The sequence below is a fragment of the Xenopus laevis genome, chromosome 7S (genome assembly GCF_017654675.1).
Source record: "Xenopus laevis strain J_2021 chromosome 7S, Xenopus_laevis_v10.1, whole genome shotgun sequence".
NCBI classification, from domain to species: domain Eukaryota; kingdom Metazoa; phylum Chordata; class Amphibia; order Anura; family Pipidae; genus Xenopus; species Xenopus laevis.
The window spans coordinates 58,895,703-58,914,058 of NC_054384.1; the positions used below are offsets into that span (position 1 = coordinate 58,895,703).

Below are 18,356 nucleotides of genomic sequence, written 5' to 3' on the forward strand. Positions count from 1 at the left end.
CGCCCATCACTAATGATGCATGGTTCACACATAAAGAAATTCAAAAGAGACTAGAACATGATAAAATTAACAAAGGTCCGGGACTGGCGAATTGCTAATGTGGTGCCTCTATTCAAAAGGATCCCGTTCTCAGCCTCAAAAATATAGGCCAGTTAGTCTGACATCAGTGGTAGGAAAGCATTTTGAAGGGTTAATAAAGGATAAGATACTGGACTTCATAGCAAATCATAATACTATGAGTTTGTGCCAGCATGGTTTTATGCGTAATAGATCTTGCCAGACTAATATAATTTATTTTTATGAGAAAGTAAGTAGAGACCTCGATCCTGGGATGGCAGTGGATGTGATTTACTTAGACTTTGCTAAAGCATTTGATACAGTGCCACACAAAAGGTAGCTGAAGTAGCACAAAGGTTAAAGGAACTGCCTGGTAATATTTTCCTGTGAAATAGGCTGGCATGCGCTCACACTCCAAATGAGTTTTGGAGTTGGTCTGAAGATTAAAGATCCTGTGAGACAATATGGATGCCTGTACTAGTTCTGTGTGAGTCCTCACTGAGTTTTTGGCCTGAGGAAAGGGTATTGAAAGGTCCCAGCATGTATTCCCTGTGTGAGGACAGGTTGTGCTCAATAGCCTACTACATGGGAGCTACTGTCTTTATCTAAAGGAGAGGTATAGAGGGCAGGTAGTGTTACCTGGGGTAAAGAGCTCTTGGGACTGTGACTGTGTGTCCACCAGGAGTGCAGTTTGGAACTGTGACTGTGTGTCCACCAGGATGGAGTTTGGTACTGTGTCCTGGGTAGAAACTATGCCTGGAGTTGAAAGACCACATGGGTACCCCAGGGCAGGGTTGATATTTATATGTGATTGCATTTCCCTTAATTTAGTTATATAAGGTTCATCTTTGTTTATTGCAACCAGTGAATTTAATTATTTGTTCCTAGTGGGGCCACCTGTAAGTGTATCCCTGGATCCCACTATTTTGCAAATTAATTTAGCAAAGGGGATTCGGGACCTTTTTATGGTAAGATATTAATGATATACATTGGTGTCAAAATAGGGTTATAGGTACAAAGTAGATGCTTGCATGTCAATACTGTATGATGCACTACTACTAATCTGCCCCCCCCAAGAAAGACCACATTAAAAGATGTACATATTGAAACTGCACTTGCTTGGAAAAGGTGGTCTAGCTGCCCCCATGTAGGAACGTATTTATATAAAAGCACCTGAGGGCTAGGTCGGCAGGTTTTGTGGGGTGGCCCTTGGGTGCCTAAAAGTTTATTTTTTAATTTAAAAAAAATAGCCCAGCCCACAGATTTTCATAGGATATCCGGTGAAAGCGCTGGGGGGGGGGGTAAGAGGTATGGAGCTGGGCTGGTTGGCGGAAGTGACGTTACGTGCACATGTTGTGTGATGTCACTTCCCCAATGTCCGTGCATGTGATGTCACACATGTCACGTTCTGCACCCATGCAGCCACCATACATTATCTCATCCCAATTTAAGCTATTGTATTATTCTCATTCTTCTGTCCCGTTGTGACATTAACTCCTTAATCAACTTCTAATTTTCTCTAATGCTGTTTTCGTTATATTGTTTCCAATTCTTCCACTCTATTAATTCCCTTCATGTACAATTTTTTTGTGTCATGCATGCCCCTTGTTTTGGGTGTTCAATATTCCTTACACATATTCTGCTTCTTTCATTTGATATGTAGGAGGCAAGGCAGCTACAATAGGTGGTATTTGACTTTTGTAAACACATTTTAAAAAAATATATATTACACCTTAAAAATTCCCTAGAACTTCACAACACTCTTTACCTCTGTTTATTGTGTTTCTTACAAAATGTTTTGTTCCTGATACAATTTACACGTACTGAAATTGTGTGCTCTGAATATGTAAATATATAATATAGACATTTCTACTGGGCAGATGGAATATAGCAAAGATGCCAAGAATGGCCCCTGCAGACAACTGCACTTGAGTTCTGAGGTCAGTTGGTTCAACAAATATAAATCAGCAGATGTTTTGGCTAATGAATATAAAGATCAACAGCTTTTTGCATTTTGTTTTGGATTCCATCCCACCACAAGTCTGTTTTTATAGTGGTAGCAATTCTTGGGTATAATGTTTACATGAGGATATCTATGATTTAACTGTACTAGGAATAGCTAGTAAACAAATACTGGAGTCTAAAGAACTAGAATATGATACTAGGGCATAACAATTTATACGCATAATATTTGATTCTCTTTTTTTAATTGTAAAAAATATTTTTTCTAACGTTTTTGAGTTGTCTCTAGCCTCAGCCACTTGGTTTACAACAGTTAATAATTTTCCATCAGTTCCTTCCCCAGTTGAGCTTACAGTCTAAGGATCATATCGGATACATCACTCTACAAAAAGGAGCCAATTCAACATCATGCATGTTTTTGGTACTGAACCCTACTGTAGGCTACACACTAAAACACTACACAGTTTAATGAATGAAAAATGGAATACAGGGTATACAGTATTTTAATTATTTTTGCCAGAAGGCAAGAAATTAAAAAGTAATTCTTTAAGAACAGATTTTTAATTATTTTTTTTCTTTTTTTTGGCATTGCTTACACTAGTAATGCAATTTAAATAAAGTTGAGATTATTTTTCAGTTTTGTATTAAGTCAAGGATCTAAAGTTGCATCCCAAGCTATGGTAATTATGATTTCATACAGCACCAAAGTTCAGAGAGTGCAAATGTTGAGTTATTACTTTTTCTACAGATTTTTATCCAGAGATGTACATTTTATGTAAATGTTGATATTTAATGAGAATTTTAGCAGGCATCCATAGCACTTTTTATACCAAATCATGTTGTAGGCTAAACACATCTTTGATAGTTGCTTTTACCAACTTAATATCACCAATTGTTCTCTGATGTCAGTTGTGTCAACTATGCATATAGTCATGCATATTTTCTGCTCCCTCTCCTATCAAATTGTGTTTTTTAATAATGTTTATTCTTCATAAAATGTGCATGACTATATGCATAACTGACATCAGAGAAAAAAAAATTTTTACTGCTGAATTGTCTGGCATTATTAAATTCTATACTGTTATTCTTATGCAAATTATGACACTGTTAAAGGAGAAGGAAAGGTTAAAACTAAGTAAGCCTTATCAGAAAGGTCCATCTAAATATACCAGTAAACCCCCAAAGTAGTGCTGCTCTGAGTCCCCTGTCAAAAGAAATACTGCATTTCTTTCCTTCTATTGTGTACACATGGGCTTCTGTATCAGACTTCCTGCCTTCAGCTTAAACCTCATTGCCCTGGGCAAGAGCATGCTCAGTTTGCTCCTCTCCCCCCACCCCTCCCTTCTCTACTGTAATCTGAGCCCAGAGCAGGGAGAGACTCAGGCAGGAAGTGATGTCACACCACATTAATACTGCAGCTCCTATTCTAAACAAACAGAGATATTCTAGAGATTTTTACTCAGGTATGGTAAAACATTCTACAGAATAAATATAGCATTCCAGCTTGCACTATTGCAGCTAATCTATTGGCAATAAAATGCCTCCATAGCTTTCCTTCTCCTTTAAAGGCTGTATTGTCACTTTTCAGCAAAACAAGAATAAGACATGTTATAATATATCTAAAGTAAATTAAATCAATTTGTTTGCATTAGATGGAAATGGTCAGATGTTGACATTCAATTAAACACTGAGAAGTGTCATTTTGTTTGATAAAAATGCATCACAATTTTTCCCAAACAGACCAACAATTATTTTTGAATATTATAATTTGTGCACACATCTCAATGACAGTTAAAATTGTATATTTTCATATGGTCACTCTATTTACAGTGGTGCTGCAGAAGGCTTGTTAGGATGCAGAAATGACTCAGTAACAGTAAAATGCTTGAATGTATGGTGTCCTTGGTTGAAAGTGTTAAGACTTACTGGATGTTTCTTAATTTCTAGGCCAATCATCTTTTACTCAGCAGCCACAGGACCAAGTAGTGGTAGCTGGACAACCAGTCAGCCTCCTCTGTGCTATTCCAGGTTACCATGGGCTTTTACTCTGGATAAAGGATGGATTAGCCATAGGAGTAGGACGAGATCTTTCAGGTGAGCTTCAGACCTTTCTTTGTGTTGATATTAATAATCCTGCTGAACTAAGCTTTAAAAGGGATGACACTATTTTGAAAATTACTATTGTGAATAATTTTCCTTCTTAAATAAAAATAGGTTAGAAGCTTTTCTATTTTACACTTCATAAAGCCTGCAGGACGTACTGAGGTGTATTGTAGGAAAATAATCTAAAACTGGATGAATTGACACGGTGCTTCCTATTAAAGATGTGTTCATTGGGTTGTATTTTGAAAGCAACACTGTAATAAATCACTAACTCTTTACAGAGGGCTTTTGCAAAGATCATTTCAAACTCATTTAAAAAATCACTAAGGGGACTCAACCTAGGAACCATTCAACCAAGTTTTGTGTGTTAAAAATCAAGTTACTGTGTGCAATACAGTATAGTGCAATACAGTATAGTTATACAACTCAACATCTCTTTCTATTAGAAAGTCTATTCTACAAGCTACCAAAAATAAACTTTCTCCTTTGTAGCTGGTCCTTTCAGATGTGATCACTCCTTGCAGATGTGGTCTGCTGCACAAGCTAACTTTTGTATACTTGTATAATAAACAATTTGGAATGACAATTAATTAGATATCTGTAATATTGCAATTGTGATGCAAGCTAAATCATTGAGTAATATTTAATATTTATATATTAGTATATGTATATTATATATTATTTATATGTATTTAATAATTTTAATATCTGGTTCAATTGCTTGTGATTAACTCCTTTTTCTGTTAGGTTATCCCCGTTATTCAGTTGGTGGTGACCATTTGTCTGGAGAACATAATTTAATGATTCAACGAGCAGAGCTCCAGGATGATGCCATGTATGAATGTCAGGCAATCCAGGCAGCTATCCGATCCCGTCCAGCAAGGCTTACTGTACTGAGTAAGGATTTTTTCTTATCAGACTCACCGAAATGTGGTTGTCTTCTAAAGAAAATTTATGATGTTATCAAAACTGAAACTGTTTCAAACTAAATTTCCAGATAAATGCTGTATGTGGCAGATTACCAAGCAGGAAATAGAAATGAAGAGACTCTATGTACATTGCTTGGGCCTTTGTCATCAATTTCTAGAACTTTATTTGACATACTTTTTTTATTTTGCCTTAGTGTGGCAGTGAATAAATATGACTATTGTGTCCTATATTCTCCATAAACTCTAAATAAAAGCAAATTAAAGCAGACAAATATTGATTCAAAAACAGAGATTCACTGGTTGTATAGTTTCAGCCAGGACAATTCTAAGTCTTATGATTTAAAAAATAACTGTCCCTGCCAGTAATTTGCTTTAGAAAAGGTGGCAGCCAAAATTACGATCATAATTTATTAACGTTTAGTTAGACATCCTTTCTATTAAGATATACTGTACCTGTACTACAGGTGTATTTTTATGACAATCATTAATGTCGTGGAGTTTCAATGTTTGTGGAATTTTGCCTGATGTGTTTTATTGACTTCTATAATAATAATACATGCAAATACATTTAATTAGCAGACTTAACACAGGCTATCTGTTGCTGTCTGCTATGATATACTATCTTTCCATTATAATGAATGAAGTGGTAAAGTGTTAGACCAGTCAATAATTCTACTGTTAATCCATTCTCTCTAATTCTCTGGCAATTACCTTGACTTGGAAAGATAAATTTTGACTCTGACATTGACTTGAGTATAATATAGTTACTTCTGCCCCTTTTTAGCTGAACATACAATAAGACTGTTATTATTATGTTTCAGTGATTGTTTTGTGATATTTTGAAATATATTTAGGGGCAGATTTATCAAGGGTCAAAGTGAAAATTTGATATTAAAAAAAAATTGAATTTCAAGCTATTTTTGTGTACTTTGACTAGGAAATAGTCCAAATTCGATTTGAATTTGAAAAAAAAATTGAAAATTCGAATATCGAAATTTATCATGTACTGTCTTTTTGAAAATTTGATTTCGACCAGTCGCCATCTAAAACCTGCCAAATTGCTGTTTTATACTATGGGGGACCACCTAGAACCTATTTTGGGTCAATTGGTGGACTTTGAAAAATCAAAGTTTTTATTTAGAAAAAACTTTAAATCAAATGCAATCAAATATGAAGTTACTTTGATTCGTACAATTCCAATTTGAACGAAAACGGCCTGTTCACCCCAAAAAAACTTTTTTAAGAATTTCGGTTGATCTTATTTTATTAAAATTTTGAAGTTTTTTTTTATTCGAAATTCGACCCTTGATAAATCTGCTCCTTAGTAATTGTCTGTTGTAAAGCTTGGTCCATTTATTGAAGTATGCAAATCTATTCTAGTTTTGGGCTTCTAGTAAGAGCAGGGGCTGAAAATAGTTGATAACATGAGTCCACAAATAAATTAACGTGATGAGCTAAGAAAACACAATGACGTGCAGTGTAGTTAATATTAAAAACATTCAAAACTTGCAGCCTGTGACATTGCTTTAAGTGTTTTGAATGTAAACAAATATATAACATAGGATTTTTAAATCTTTTTAATTATGGTGACCGACATTTGACAGTAACTAAAGAAATACATTATGGTAGAATTGTAAGTTCAAATAAGAACATAAAAGATGTTATAGTGCTACAAAATGTTATGCTAATTGCCTAACCAAAGGTGTGTACTACATGCATCCATCATTAGCTAAATTGGTACATTAAAGCAAATGTGACTTTTAATCCCCCATCTCCCATGAAGATTAAAAAAACAGATGAGCTGATCAGAGTTGAGAATAATTGATTGAGATGAAATCATTGTGTGATTTTTGAGGCAGTTCAGCTCATTAGCTGTTTGTATAAGCAGTGGTGTTAATTAAACAGAGCTTGAAGTAATTCAAACATGATGAATAACTGAGCAAAATGCTAGGTAAACATTTTTGGTTGCAGCACTTGGGGCTTGAGCATGTCTGCACACATCAAAGCTGCCTGAGTAAGAGGGTGGTAAACATGAGAGATGAGCCAGGCAAAGAGAAAAGTACTTATTTTCAAGGCTCTAACTCTACTCTTTTTTCAGAAAGAGATGTTAAATTAGCCTGTGGCATTGGTAAAAAGGTTCTGCCACACTCTTGGGACAAATTGATATGTATCTGTCTACATCACAGGAGGCATGGCTCACACTGGCACCCACTAATTAGTGCAGAGTTATCAAACTGTAATGGAAACAGGTTGCTTAAAGCAACCAACGGTGAAAATAGCTAAGCTTGTTCCCTTGAGGTGAAATAATGAAGTGTAGAAGGAGATATGACAGAACAGCACATAGCTAAAGATCTGATTTGGATTGTACTGCTTGATTTAAATGAGACTTTAGAAAATGTTCACTGACTGCAACTAATATCTAAATTCACTTAAGCTCTTGGTCTAACAAAACCAAATGTATAAATGTGTGCATGACTGCGTGCTTTCATTTTCTTTTAACCTGCAAAAACACCTTTTACATGTTCTGTGATTCACAGTGTTTTTACCCAAAATTCCAACATCATTGTAAGGTCAACGGAACCTTGCATCTGAGGCAACTGTGCTTCTCCTTGTGCAACTGTGTCTAATTTGCCAGATTTAATTGCGCAGAATACCAATTCTGCTTTTCAGTGTGTGTGGGTGCTGTGTGCATCCTATTCCTATGGCGCAACTGCGTTGTGGAGATTGACACAAGGTGCCTTGAAGTCAAACCTGTTCAGAAGGGAAGGCGAAAGTACTAAGCATCGCCGAGCACAACTATATGGAAGTGCAAGAATAGGGATGTAGCGAACCGCCGAGTATGTGTTCGCGAACGCCGTTCGCGAACACCGGCAAAAAATGCGAACAGTTCGCGAACTGTTCGCGAACTTCGAACATCCGAAAATCGTTCGATTCGAACGATCGAAGGATTTTAATCGTTCGATCGAACGATTTTCGTTCGAATCGAACGAAAATCGTTCGATTTTAGCAATCGAATGGTCGAATGGTCGAACGATTTTGACGCGAACGCCTATTGGCGAACGTCGCGCGACGTTCGCGAACTTGCGGCGGACGCGAACAGTCGAAGTTCGCGCGAACTAGTTCGCCGGCGAACAGTTCGCTACATCCCTATGCAAGAAGTCCATTTTGAAGTACTTTTAACGAGAGTGGTTTTATTTGTAGGTAATGCAGGGAAAATAACAAGTTGCCCACTGAGCTTGCAGTCAGAAATAAGCCCTAAAGTGTTTTGGGACTTTAAAATACAATAATTTAATGCAAAACTACAACATTAAAACATTTTATGTAGTTATCTCAAAGTGGAAAAAATGTGGATGTGCCCATTTTTTTTTTAGTTACCCCTAATGATGAGCGAATTTGCAGCATTTTAATTAGCTGAACATTTTGCAAAACCATGACATTTCGCCAGAATCCATGCCAATGGGGATGCAAAATTACAAAATTCCTTAGACAATTGGTTGATGAGGAAGGAAAGGGATTTTTATTTCCGGCACAACAGATCCCATTATTTTTCCAAAATTTTAACTGCTGTCACAACCGCTAATTTCACCTCATTCATCCCCAGTTACCAACATATCATACATTTTATTATACAAGTTTCAGGTATATTTGGAAACTGATCTGTTGTTTTTATAAAATGTAAAAGTTATTCAGATTTAATTTTTTCTCTGAACATTAATAGCAAAACTCATCATTCAGTCAGTGAGGATGTATTTCAGTACAGCAAATTAGTTCCTTACAATAAGGCAACTGTGTTGATTTAACAAGGGCAAATCAGGAGTATATGCAGTGGTATGAAGTGGCAGGAATCTCATATAGTTTTGATTCAGGATGAAGAATAATAACATGCACAGTTGTATAAAAAAAACACCTGGGAATAGCTTCCTTAGTAGAGTATCTGATCTCCTCTGGAAGGAGAGATCCACTGGGATGGCAGAGTTTATTAGGATCAACACTGCTAGAGTGAACACTGATTGAATTCCTAATGACCTGGCTTTGAAAGAGAGAGAGAGTGCAGACTGAAATGACATTGCTCAATTATCCATGTGAGGGTTACAACTGGGGATAGCATAGCATCAGAGCAGAAAGTGGTGCTCAAAGCAAAAAGTATCAGACAGAAGAATTAGCACCCTACCAGTTCCAAATCCACAATAAAAACACATCTTATTTTCTATCTGGGAGGTATTGTCTAATTCAGGCAAGGCCAGCTGAATGCTTTTAACCTTTTTACCGAGAGAAAGGCACATCCATACATAGTTCATGAAAACATGTACTACACTCATTCTTTCTCTCTCCACTGCAGCTTTTTGTTGATTTTTCCAACAACAACACATATTAAAGTCTCCATGAAAGTTTGAATGCATAAATAAAATGTGGTGGCAGAACTGTGTCACATAATTGTTCCTTTTGTACATTAAAACCTTTTAGTGCTACGGAACTGCTCAGTTATGTAACAGTTATCTATGTAGACATGAAATGTTAAAGGAATGGAATTACTTCAATGCTTTCACTGAAATATTTTGTATATTATGCTAAACAATAGCATTGAGCTTTTTACAGGTTCAGATTTCTGATTCGGGTGCTCCTAGACCAGAGGGTACTGCCACTGCTCCTTGCACCACCCAACCTGACATGCCCCCCCCCCACAGGAGTACTTGCATGTGCTGGTTTCTGCTGGATCACTGGGGATTAGTCACACAAGAGATTTAAAGAGTTTTGTGTCCCCAGTGCATCTGAGATAATTAGAATGCAGATGGGCACAGGGTGGTCCTTCAGCTTTTCATAGTTTCATAGTTAGTTACATAGTTAAATTGGGTTGAAAAAAGACAAAGTCCATCAAGTTCAACCCCTCCAAATGAAAACCCAGCATCCATACACACGCCTCTCCCTACTTTCACATAAATTCTGTATACCCATACCTATACTAACTATAGAGGTTAGTATCACAATAGCCTTTGATATTATGTCTGTCCAAAAAATCATCCAGGCCATTCTTAAAGGCATTAACTGAATCAGCCATCACAGCATCACCCAGCAGTGCATTCCACAACCTCACTGTCCTGACTGTGAAGAACCCCCTTCGTTGCTTCAAATGAAAGTTATTTTCTTCTAGTCTAAATGGGTGGCCTCTGGTATGGTGATCCACTTTATGGGTACAAAGGTCCCCTGCAATTTGTCTATTATGTCCTCTAATGTAAATGTTACACTTGTAAAGTGTAATCATGTCCCCTCGCAAGCACCTTTTTTCCAGAGAAAACAACCCCAACCTTGACAGTCTACCCTCATAATTTAAGTCTTCCATCCCTCCAACCAATTTAGTTGCTCGTCTCTGCACTCTCTCCAGCTCATTTATATCCCTCTTAAGGACTGGAGTCCAAAACTGCACTGCATACTCCAGATGAGGCCTCACCAGGGACCTATAAAGAGGCATAATTATGTTTTCATCCCTTGAGTTAATGCCCTTTTTTATGCAAGACAGAACTTTATTTGCTTTAGTAGCCACATAATGACACTTCCCATAATTAGACAACTTGTTATCTACAAAAACCCCTAGATCCTTCTCATTTAAGGAAACTCCTAACACACTGCCATTTAGTATATAACTTGCATTTATATTATTTTTGCCAAAGTGCAGAACCTTGCATTTAAGGTTGTACAAATACTATGTTCCAGGCCAACATTCCTTAATTTAACCAGTAACCTTTTGTGTGGCACTGTATTAAATGCTTTAGCAAAGTCTAAGTAAATCACATCCACTGCCATGCCAGAATCGAGGTCCCTACTTAACTTCACATAAAAAGAAATGAAGTTAGTCTGGCAAGATCTATTATGCATAAAACCATGCTGGCACAAACTCATAGTATTGTGATTTGCCATGAAGTCCAGTATCTTATCCTTTATTAACCCTTCGAAAAGCTTTCCTACCACTGATGTCAGACTAACTGGCCTATTGTTTTGAGGCTGAGAACGGGATCCTTTTTTTGAATAGAGGCACCACATTAGCAATTCGCCAACTATGCCAGATCTCAATGAATCCTGAAAAATTAAGTAAAGAGGTTTGGCAATCACAGAGCTAAGTTCGCTAAGTACCCTGGGATGAATACCATCTGGCCCCGGACCTTTGTTAATCTTAACATGTTCTAGTCTCTTTTGAATTCCTTCATGTGTGAATCATGCATCATTAGTTGTATTACTAGAATTGGTACTATTAAGAAGGAAACCTTCATTAACTGGTTCCTCATTTGTGTAGACAAAAATATGAGTTCAGAATCTGCGCTTTTATTTTGTTTTCATCAACCAGCTGACCCCTTCTGATTGTAAAGGTCCCACCCTTCCAGCTTAATTTTTTTGGATTGTTTTTACTGCTTGCTGCAATATCCTTTTCTATATCAATTTTAGCTTGCCTTATAGATTCTTTGCATGATTTATTGGCCTCCTTGTACCTTATAAATGATTTGGCTGTCCCAGCTAACTTGAAAGCCTTAAAAGCACATCTTTTCCTACCCACCTCAACACCTACACTTCTATTGAATCAAAAAGGCTTTGCTTTGCAACGACGCTCCTTGCTTACAAGTGGAATATACTGACAAGTATATTTATTAAGCAGCATTTTAAAAACTTCCCATTTTTGTTCTGTGTTTAACCCTGTGAAAAGCATTTCCCACTTAATATGTTGCAGAGATGCCTTATACTGTCAAAGTTTGGACATCTGGAATTTAGTGTTTTATTTACTCCCTTATAGAATTGCTTCTGCAACAGAATCTCAAAGGAGACCATGTTATGATCACTATTCCCTAAATGCTCACCAACACAAATGTTAGAGATGAGTTCAGTATTGTATTATTAGTTATTACAAGGTCCAAAAGAGATTTATTCCTAGTAGATTCTTGAACGAGCTGGAATAAAAAGTTGTCATTAAGCATATTTACAAACCTACTAGCTTTTTCAGTCTTGGCAACCCCATTACCCCAGTCAATGTCTGGATAATTGAAGTCACCCATAGCAACAACTTGACCCAGCTGTGAAGCCGCTTGTATCTGCAAGAGTAGTTGGGCTTCATACTCGACACTTATACGAGGTGGTTTATAGCATACACCAATGATAATTATTTTTGTAACCTTTTGCCCAGTCAAAATCTTTATCCAGAGGGATTCTACACCCTCACAAGTGCCAGCTATGGTTATTTCTTTAGCGCATGGCTTTAATTCAGGCTTTACATACAAACACACTCCTCCACCCTTTTTAATCCCTCTGCCCCTCCTAAAAAGGGTGTAACCATTTAAATTCCCAATCCAGTCACATGTTTCATCCCACCAGGTCTCAGTGATACCAATTATATCATAATTTTTACTAACATTGCCCTTTCCATTGTACTTTTCTCCATGGTTAAAAATCTCTGGTGAAAATTCTCCAGGAAAAAATTCACCAAATTTCTCTTGAAAAAGTAAACTTATAATTTTTATTAAATATGGAGATGTGTTGTGAAAATACACCTGGCAAACTGAAGCAAACTTTGGCGGAAGAAAAAATTTACTTTTTAGTAAATGTGCCCTCATAGGCTAATTTTTTTTCAAATAATTCAAATTTTTAAATATGATTTCCTTTTTCTCTGTAATAAAACAGTGCCTTGTACATGATCCTAACTAAGATATAATTAATCCTTACTGGAAGCAGAAAAGCCTATTGGATTTATTAAATTACATGATTCTCTAGCATACGTTAGGTATGAAGATCCAAGTTATGGAAAAATCTATTATCCAGAAAGCCCCAGGCCTGAGCATTCGGGATAACAAGTTCCATACCTCTACTGGAATGCTGCCATGTGTTCCTTTCTGTACAGGCTATGAAAAAAATGTTGGGAGACAGCTCCATCTGCCCAGCTGACCAGCTGACCATGATCTCAGTGCTACTAGCCACCACCCTCCTCGCTAAATAACCTTGTGTACATTCTGCCAATAAATGAAGCATCAAATAGACCTAAATGCTACAAATTTGACATACTGTACTTTGTAGGGATCTATGTGCCATGATACCGTCTTAAAAACCAGAAAAAGTATAGATCATGTGTTGGGATCCCTGCTGCAAGAGACAAAGTGGGTGGTACTATCTAACTATTTCATTTGACTTGATCCTTTGCCTCATTCAATCTGCTCCAGGCTAGTCAAATCTGTTGCATGTGCAGTATATATGAATGATGGGCACTTTCATGTCTGAGCTGTACATGTGTAAAAGATATAGTATGTGGCCTATACTGCAAAATTATGCTTCACTTTGGCACTTTGTCTTGCCTCTGTGTGAACATTTACCTGATGCATAGCATCCCCTTGGATATTTTCATAAGCCGTGAAAAAAGGCGCTGCATTTCGCTTTTATTTTGTATTAACACAGGCTATTACATTCCATTGGATGTGTTTAAAAGAGAAATTACAAATTCCCCTTCTACAAGAACAACAAAGCTGACTTAAAGTAACAAGAATGCTTTTCTAACAAAGCTTTTAACTCAATTGTCATAATACAGAATGCATTGCTTTTTGCTTGTTTGGGTTTTAATGCAATGCATTAGCTAATACAATATTTCAACTCCTGGTACTGTACATTCTGTATGTTCTCTATAATGAAATTTTCATTAAACACTTACTATACCTGTGCTGTTTTTGCCCTTCATCTGAGTGCTATTGGTCTTCTCAGGATGGTATTAAAAGGAGCCAGTACTTTCAAATGCACATTGTACCAATATCTATCTATCTATCTATCATCTATCTATCGATCTATCTATCTATCTATCATTTATCTATCTATTTTTCAGAAACGTTTCATGTCCTGATGGACACAAATATGAAATCATTCATTCAACCATATCATTCATAGATACATATTTGAATTGAGAGTGTCTAACAGACCATCTGCTTTTGGTCTAGGAATGCTTTACTTTAAATAACATACAAATCGCACACAATCAAAAATAACTTCTTAGCAACCAATAACTAATGATCTTTATAAGATACATTTATGCTCTTTTCCTTTTCAGAAGACAAGCTAAATTTCTTTACTTACATACCCATTAAGATGCTACTTTTGCCAGGGTAAGTCCTCCGAACTCAGCTGCCAACTTTAATTTAGCCAGTAATATTCTGTCTTGACAAGCACTGTACTGTAGAAATTCATCCAAACCATGTCTGATTAAGATGGTAGCTCAGTCTAGAGAGAAAATCTAATGTCCTTTGGGCCTGCACTTCACATCACTGGACAACATATTATACACATGATCTACAGAAGTGATAAGGAACCTTTTGAACATTGTGTGCTAAAAATTAATCTTACCTTGCGGCAGTGTCTTGAAGTGTTTTGTTAACCCTGCTTTTTTTTTTCATTTTAAATCTCACTCCATGAATAACAGAACAGAACAACAGCAATTCCTTCACTTTCCAAAGAACAGCAAATCTTACAGACCCTGCCCTCAAAGTTTCTCTAATACAAATGGTGTTTTCTCTGACAACAGTGAGGAAGAGAAACTGTCATTTTGTTTTTTAATCTGTTTCTGTCTAGAGTAAACCTCAAAGGAGAGCCTTTCACCATATGAAATAATTTCAAACTATCTTCTATATTGTCAATCGGGCAAAATAAACTTTACTTAAAGGAGAAGGAAACGTCTTTTTACTTGGGTGTGCCAAAAGTTAGGTACCCCCAATTGATCACAAGTACTTACCTGAAACCTCGGGCTGGTGCGCCTATTAGGAAAAAAACTGTAGCAGCCTGGGATTATTCCAGTGACCACCACGGAGAAATCAGTTGTCTTCTTTTTTCTCACAGCTGCGCAATAGATGCAGTAAAGGTAATGAGATTGACAGCCAAGGTCTTTTAATTGATACAGATAAAAAAAAAACCCTTTTCATTCGAAAAGAGGATTTATTATGCAGTATTTTATGCTTGGAAAACAGGCCCCTTTAATTTCTATTCATCCATATATTTTTAGCATGGGTGTAAGCTTTTCACCTATCACCTTGCCAGGCAAATTGTAATGTACAGACAATGCAACTGTTACAGCATATATATACTTTTGTCATCTCAGCAGTGTCATGGACTTCTCATTAGACATTTTTTTATCAACTAATTATGATAATATTTTGTATTATATTTCCAAATTCTTCAAATGCAAAAAGTTTCATAAGAGAGAGAGGGGGGTTAATGGATAAAAAAATGTTGGGAATACAACATTCTTATTTAAAATTCAAACTATGTAATATTTTGTTTTCAGTATAGCAAGAATGAAAGGTCTACCCTGCCAGATTTGTTAAACAGGCAATTTATTAGATTCAATTCTAAAAAAGATGGTTTTCATGATGTATATTTGGAATGTTTGATCAGGGCCAATTCAGAAAGGAGAAAGCAGTTCATACATCTCTACCATTTACTACTAGACTGATAGACAAGATAAGGTAACGACTTGATAGAATATATTCTAGATATTATATTATATCAGTGCAATAAGATCTTGAATTAAAAGATTTGATAAACTTATATGAAAACATTCTCTGGGATAAAATGGAAATATGCAATGAAAATAGGTATCTACCTTAGCTATTGGTCACATCCCCATCATTTTGGGAAATATGTTTCTTCAAAAGAAAAATCTTGTTGTGAAATTGGTTTGCACTTTCCCAGTCTTTCACCATGTGCAATACAAGTGGCACAACATTGAGTGCTTACACATTGCAAAGGATACCTTGTACTCAAGGCTAGGGGGTTGGTTTATCAATGTTTTGTTTTTTACCTCCATTTAAACATTTTTGCATTAAAACTCATGTATTTGAATAAACTCGAATGTTCGCTATTTATTACTTACAAAAAAATGTGTTAAACCTTGGCATCTAAAAACCTACATGTAGAAGTCGATGGGAGTCCAAGGCAAAATGTAAGCAATTTTTTTCAAATCAAATTTTTTCCAATATTTTTCAGTTTGAAGACCCATTGAAACTGATGAGTAGAGCACAAATTTGATCTATTTTAAGTATTTTTTTAAGTTTTTATTTGATCAAGTTTTTAAGACTTTTTTTAATAAATAAGAAAATATCAGAGTTTCGGAAATTTCAAGTTTATTTGAATTAAAAAAAAACTTAACTTAATAACGTCTAATAACTATTTCAAATTTTCATAAGTGCAGAGCTTTCTTGCATCCAAAAGTACTTTACCCATAAGTAAAAGTAGATATAATCTAAAAACGATGGACAAGGTATTTCTATAAAAGATCACATTATACACAAGCAGTATGAGTAACCCCCAAATAGAATAAATTGCATTGAGTTTGCTCAGGAGCATTAACCAATAGCAACCAATAAAATGTAATTGCTACCAGCTGATTGATTGCTATGGGTTACTGCTTCTGGGCAAACTTAGTGCTTTTTTTTACATAAACACCTTAGATTTTAAGGGGCCTTTTTATTAAACCTCAAATTTTTCACTTATCTTTTAACCTACTGTCTGCTTATTGGGGTAAATAGGACCCTAGCCACCTTCAGCCAAAAAATTATCAAGAACTGCTGTATAATTCAAAATCTATAAACAAATGATGGGCAGCTTTGTCTACTTCATAAAAAAATTAGGTCAGTTACAGTTGTGGACCAGTCTGTGGTGTCTGGGGGGCCTAGTTGTAAAATGTTCTCACCAGGGCCCTTTGGTTTCGAGGGGGGGTAGGAACAAGAGCAGCAGAAGAGCGAAGCGGTGACAGACTTGCTGCCCTGACGGATTTGAATTTCCCTCCCACACTGGCTCTGTAAGCTGGGCTTTGGACTTGCTAAAAGGCAAATTGGTGGCTCAGTGACACCCCCCACACTTCCGCTTCAGCACAGGAAGATACCTAGTAAGGACTTGGACTATTTCATTGCTGTAATTAGCCATTTTAATTTTTAACCCATGGAAATTTGATAGTTATTTTAATATATGTGCTGAGGTTATTATCTATGAATCCACCACAGTGCCATCTTCTATGAGTTCTGGGAGTATTTATACATAGAATTGCTACCATGCTATCTTGATATGAGTTCTGGGGGTATTTTACATGAAATTGCCACTGCATTCATTCTGCCAAGTGTTTTATGTGCATTATAAATGAAATTGCATCAGTAGCTTTTTTTCAGAACAATGAGATTTATAGGAAGAGGTTTAGAGGAAGAGCTAAAATAGATGCTTAGCTATCTCTATATTCAAACTGGGCATGGTCTAACTTCTGCAGTAACAGCTCATAAGTTTGCCTTTACAGAGAGATATGTCAAATTTACACTTTGCCATCCATCTATAGTTCTGGGGTATTTATATGTGGAATTGATACTTTGCTATTCTTCTATAGTTCTGGGGTATTTGTATGTGAAATTGACACTACTGTGCCATCCTTCTATGAGTTCTGGGGATATTATACATGCAATTCTCCCACTATTTTGTGTAGAGGGGGCCCTGAAATTTTTTTGCAGGGGGGCCCTGGCATCCGAAGTTACGCCACTGGTTGAAGATATTATAATATCAACTTTTCCCCTTTCCCCATGTACGAAAATGAATGGGAGAATCATGTGCAATTTGTTAATTATGCAACAAATCCTGTAAGGCTGTTGCTTACTCTACTGCCATCCACGTGCTCCTATTTAGTTCTTTCTGTGCTTGAGTGACAGCTTTGTTGAAGGAAGTGCAGGTATGTAGACAGCTTGAGACAGGACTGGACTGGGATTCAAAATAGGTAGGGATGAAGCGAACGTCGGAAAAAATGTTCGCGAACATATTCGCGAACTTGCGTCAAAAATGCGAACGGTTCGCGAACGTCGCGAACCCCATAGACTTCAATGGGAAGGCGAATTTTAAAAGCTAGAAAAGACATTTCTGGCCAGAAAAATGATTTTAAAGTTGTTTAAAGGGTGCAACGACCTGGACAGTGGCATGCCAGAGGGGGATCAAGGGCAAAAATGTATCTGAAAAATACATTGTTGACACAGCGCTGCGTTTTGTGCTGTAAAGGGCAGAAATCACACTACGTCACTCAGGTGATGTTTCTGGACACGGAATGTGAAAAAGCTCACACAGCTAGGTGGCACTTGGTTAAAGACTGGGCAAACAATGCCTGCAAGGGCAACGTATACAGTAGTGGGTACGGAATATATTATTGCTGCTGTAAAAACATCACTCAGGTGATGTTTACGGACACGGAATTATTATTGTTATTTAGACAGAATGTGAAAAAGCTCACACAGCTAGGTGGCACTTGCATACCTCCCAACTGTCCCTCTT

The 18,356-nt window shown here is 36.6% G+C and overlaps 1 protein-coding gene across 3 annotated transcripts in view; it reads left to right on the top strand.

Moving 5' to 3' along the window:
• Positions 1–18,356, top strand: part of LOC108697229 (kin of IRRE-like protein 3) — an 872,472-nt gene that overhangs the window by 539,373 nt on the left and 314,743 nt on the right. For all 3 annotated transcript variants that reach the window (XM_041571296.1, XM_041571297.1, XM_041571298.1), the window contains exons 3-4: positions 3,967–4,113; positions 4,870–5,019. In XM_041571296.1, the coding sequence (XP_041427230.1) occupies positions 3,967–4,113; positions 4,870–5,019 (297 nt within the window). The remainder of the gene's footprint in view (positions 1–3,966; positions 4,114–4,869; positions 5,020–18,356) is intronic.